This window comes from Phalaenopsis equestris, unplaced genomic scaffold (genome assembly GCF_001263595.1).
Source record: "Phalaenopsis equestris unplaced genomic scaffold, ASM126359v1 Scaffold000204, whole genome shotgun sequence".
In the NCBI taxonomy this organism is placed as follows: domain Eukaryota; kingdom Viridiplantae; phylum Streptophyta; class Magnoliopsida; order Asparagales; family Orchidaceae; genus Phalaenopsis; species Phalaenopsis equestris.
In genome coordinates, this window is record NW_018164646.1 from 338769 (window position 1) to 343405 (window position 4637).

Below are 4637 nucleotides of genomic sequence, written 5' to 3' on the forward strand. Positions count from 1 at the left end.
ATATATATATATATAGATAGATAGATAGATAGATAGATAGATAGATAGATAGATAGATAGATGTATATAAATGTATATATAAAATCTATGCTTTCAATTGAGGAATAAGAAGAAAGGAGTTATTACTGTTATAACAATTACAAATCTATTACACATTGGTTATCTATCCACTGGATTTCATTGTCTCCAAATATCTCGTCTAAATTATTTGGTGATTATAACCTCCCTGTCATCAAAAACGAGATCTAATTACAGGATCTTTTCAATATTAGAAATATTTTTTAATGTATAGAGAGAGGAGTGTGTGTCTATATATATATAACATATGCTTTCAATTGAGTTCCCTTATGTGCTATGGGTTCTTGTAGGAATCGAACCCGGGTCAGAAGGGACTTACTTCTCAACTGTTTGCCAACTTGCCATATATATAACATATGCTTTCAATTGAGGAATAAAATGAAAGGAGGATCTCCTGTTACAACAATTACAAATCTATCCACTGGATTTCATTGTCTCCATGTTTGTTTCTGATGTCAGGGAGGTTACAAGTTTTCAAATAATTTAGATGAGATATTTACAAGCTGATTATATGGAATAATTGTCATCCACTCCTTCCCTGATTACATGATTATACAAATCATTAACACTTCACTGATGCATTCATGGCATTTTCTCGATCTAATCATTGAAACCAGTTATGATTTCGTAGACGATATTGTGCTACCTATTGGTTTGTCTACTAGTTTTTTAGTTCTCTCATTTCAACAACTGGAAAGGAAAAGCACTCTTGATTCTCTTTCTTCTTCTGTTATCAAATGCATTATATTTGTTGGAGAAATATTTCTTTATTATTTTTTTCTCTTGACTGTACAGTTGGAGAAGGGGACTGGTGGCATGACACGTGGACATCCTCATGTCATAGAAATTCCGCCCCCACGGCCTAAAAGGAAACCATACAGTTCATATCCTGAAATGATTGGTGCAACTTCACAAAATCCCTCGGCGGAAGTAGAAGGGAAAAGCTTGTCAAAGGCTTTTGTATTGATAGGAACTGATAAAGTGGCAATGGATACTAAGAGTAAGGTAAAAAAGTCATGAAGTTTCTCCCATTCTACTTATTTTTTTCTTAAGAATGTCATGCATGGCCTTGAAACAAAATAAGGAGCAGGCATTCGGAGAAGGCACTTCATCCACTTCTGTCTGTTTTCGTCGCAACGGAACTTCAGATCCTTCAGAGCAGATGCCAACACTGGAAGAGTTAAAAGAAACTAAGAAAATAACGAAATCACCGAGGAAAAACGATGCTGATTTACAAAACCTTGGAATGAGTGAATATTTTACAGACTCTCGGTTTGGTTTCAATACTGTAGATAAGTGGCAACTACTAAAGCAGATGGAGAAGCCATTTACATCATCAACGGACAATCTACAAGGTGATCAAAACCAGGAAAGAATTCCTGTTCAATTGGAAGGTACAAAATATTCTAGTGAAGGTATCACAAAATCACTGTCAGCTCAACCAGAACCAAATGCAGATCTTAACTTATCACTTGATTCTACAAGAAGAGCAACACATACGACAAAAAACTTGATGTCTTCTGTCCCTCAAGCAGTTCCATCAATTTCACCTAATAACCAGCTCAATATTGACGACAATTCATTTACCGCACTCATAAACTTAACCAACTATTTTCCAAGCCTCCTTGCATCAGCCTTGTCACAGAACCCAGCAATCCATCAAGCAGCTAGCGTTGCAGCTGCCTCACTGCCACCCACCTTCGTGGATTTCTCCATTCACTCAAATACAAAGTTAGTTAGCGAAGCTCTAGAGAAAGAATCCAGCATATCCTGCATATCAGCTATTGTAGCAGCCACAGTTGCTGCTGCTTCTGCTTGGTGGAGGGTTCATGGGCTATTGCCTTCTCAATTTCAGCCAAACCATGCATTTACACAAGCAATGGCACGAGCCATAGAGTCCGCCCAAGTTCATGAAGATAACACGAACTCGAAAGAAAATATTGGCCAAACAAACAAGCAGAAAGCTCCACAAATCGATTTTCCAGAACAGAATGAGACGAACAGAATAACACAACCTTGTTCTGCTTTATTAGAGCCCTCCTCATCACCAGATTCCTGCGAAAGCTCAAAAATGAACCGGCCTCCAAAATCTACCAAATGCGCACTCTCATCAATTTCTGGAGTGCATGATGAAAATCATGCCCCTGGAAAGAAGAAACATGATCCGTCCTCTTGTGATTCTAACACAACTCCCAGCAGCGAAGTCGAGAAAGATGCCGGTTTGAACAATAAAGAAGCCAAGGGAGTCAATGAACAAGGTGAACAAGGTCCATCCATTGTTCAAGGGTTTAGAGATACTCTGGGGAATAGCAAGTCATGTTCTGAAGGTCTCAAACAGGTTATCATCTAATGAAACTAAAATTTTGATTCAGTACATGTCTGCAAGTGTTATGTGCTACACATTGCACACAATTCTAATGTATTTGCATATTTCACACCTGAACAAACATTCGTATTTACACACATAGAACTTAAATCCTAATTATCATATCAAAAATAGCACTACTATCACTTATTATAAATGAAATACATATTTCCATGCATAGATTTAAAGCGCCAAAATGCTACATACGTAGTAAATATGAACGTATTGGTGTGAGATATATCAATACATAAGCATCATGGTAGGTAGGTAAATTTCAACTTATTTTAAACAATTTTCAGTGTCCGCTAGCTTTTGAAGAGCTGCTTTCTCGCGGGGCACTGCCACAGAGTTTGTCGCCGCCGCCGCATCAGGATGTCAACTGGGCCATAAATTCAGAACATGAGGAAGCTCTCGGGTTGCAGATCGACCTCAACACGAAAGCATCTACCGCGACTTGCAGCATTTCCAAAGCAAGAACGCAGAGTTGCAGCAAAATGGGATCCGAAGCTGTAACATTCAAGAGGCTCTTTGTAGACACCGAGGAGGAGAACAACACTGGCCAAGAGGAAGGCAGTAGAAAGAGAGCTTCTCTGTGAGGAGAATCACTTTGTTCAACGTACATTCTCTCTTAGCATTTTAGCTTTGGATTAAATTTTAGAGCTTAATAAATCATGGAGACTCGCACGTTGTTAGTCTTGATTCCTTAATTCTTTGCTATTGTAGCTGCTTGCCTTCGGGGAACCTCCCCGTCGAAGGAAATTAATATGGACCATGCTTGGCACGATTCACTAAATTCTTTGCCATTGTACGAGATTAAATAATATGTTGATTAACGTGGACCAAAACATATTTGGGTTCCCAATTTAATTATTTGGTTTCTTTATATATGAATATCATGTGATGCTAAGGATAATAGTTCTAGATACATGATCACATAAATATTTAAATTCACGGCAATTGAATCAAAAGATTCAGAATTTATTGGTTATAGAGATGATGTTAAATGAAATGAATTATAATTGATGTAGTTTTGTTAATTTGTAATTTAAAGAAAAACTTGATTTCAATTAGTCAACCATGCGATGAAGGTTTAGAAGTTACATTTTGATTCAACACATTACATGATCAATGGACAAAAATATTTTAATTATCTGTTCAAACGCAAAAAGGTCTATCAAACAACAAACATCAAGGTTAAATTTTTTTTAAATGCTATGTTAAGTTAATAGAAAAGGTTATCAAAATATGTGAATAACTAGACCTTTATGCCAATGTGTGTTACATATTTTTATTGATGGTTGCCAATTGAGGATAATTCTATCCATTAATGTTCGCCGAGACTTACAAGAGATTGAGTCTACTTCTTAAAAATTTAATATTCTTAGGTTTTTGCAATACTGATTGTTAACTCTATTGTTCTACTAGGTTTTCATTGAAATTGTTAGATCATAGTTGGTTTTAAAACATATTTGAGCAAAATGTATTCAAATGAAGACCATAGTTAAGTAACACAACAAATTTTCATTAAAATTTCAAACAAAAAGCATAAAGTGCATGGAGCTTTAAAAAAAAACATAATTTTGACTACGGGTCTATTTGGAGCAGCTGCAGCTTATTAAAAAGTGACTGTGAAACAGCTAAAAATAATTTAATATTTAAAAAACTACAGTGGCTATTATAATTTCTTTTTCTTAAAAAAAAAAAAGTCATAAAAAAACTAGAAAATTGCCACCGCACCTAGACAAGATAGGTGGAATACACATATTTCAACGGTAAATTTTTAAAAAAACTGTCAAAATACAGTTTATCGAAACATACAAAACTGCGGTGTGGTACCAAACTGCTGCCTCAAGCGGAGTTTCTAAAAAAATTCAATAAAAATAAACACTAAAATATAAATACAACACAAGTCAATGTTGAAGTAAGAAGAATATAATCTATTTGCACAATCTCACTAAAATGATTTTCTATCTTTTATAAATGTTTCATCAAAATTCTTTATTTTTTTCATTTTGAATAATTTCAACCCCATCCACTTCCAAAACTGAAATAGGCCAGTCCGGTCGAACCGGTCGGGGGCGTGCTGGACTCCGAGCGGTCCGGCTATCGCCCGGAAGACCGATGCCTCGTGCTCGGTCCCTCCCCTTTCTGACCTTTTACCCGTCCCGGGAGGACCTTCGATGAGGAAAGGGGA

At 36.3% G+C, this 4637-nt stretch overlaps 2 protein-coding genes across 9 annotated transcripts in view; both read left to right on the plus strand.

The window, feature by feature from the left end:
- Positions 1-3215, plus strand: part of LOC110023014 (protein LHY-like) — a 41110-nt gene extending 37895 nt beyond the window's left edge. For 6 of the 8 annotated variants that reach the window (XM_020722211.1, XM_020722212.1, XM_020722214.1 and 3 more), the window contains 3 exons: positions 874-1083; positions 1163-2416; positions 2743-3215. In XM_020722211.1, coding sequence (XP_020577870.1) covers positions 874-1083; positions 1163-2416; positions 2743-3039 — 1761 coding nt within the window. In that variant the 3' untranslated portion in view covers positions 3040-3215. The remainder of the gene's footprint in view (positions 1-873; positions 1084-1162; positions 2417-2742) is intronic. The other 2 variants (XM_020722216.1, XM_020722213.1) reach the window with 2 other exon arrangements.
- Positions 3216-4543: 1328 nt separating this feature from the next.
- LOC110023017 overlaps positions 4544-4637 on the plus strand; it is a 7247-nt gene continuing 7153 nt past the window's right edge. Inside the window, exon 1 of the mRNA XM_020722221.1 lies at positions 4544-4636. The gene's annotated coding sequence lies outside the window, so the exon portion shown is untranslated. The remainder of the gene's footprint in view (position 4637) is intronic.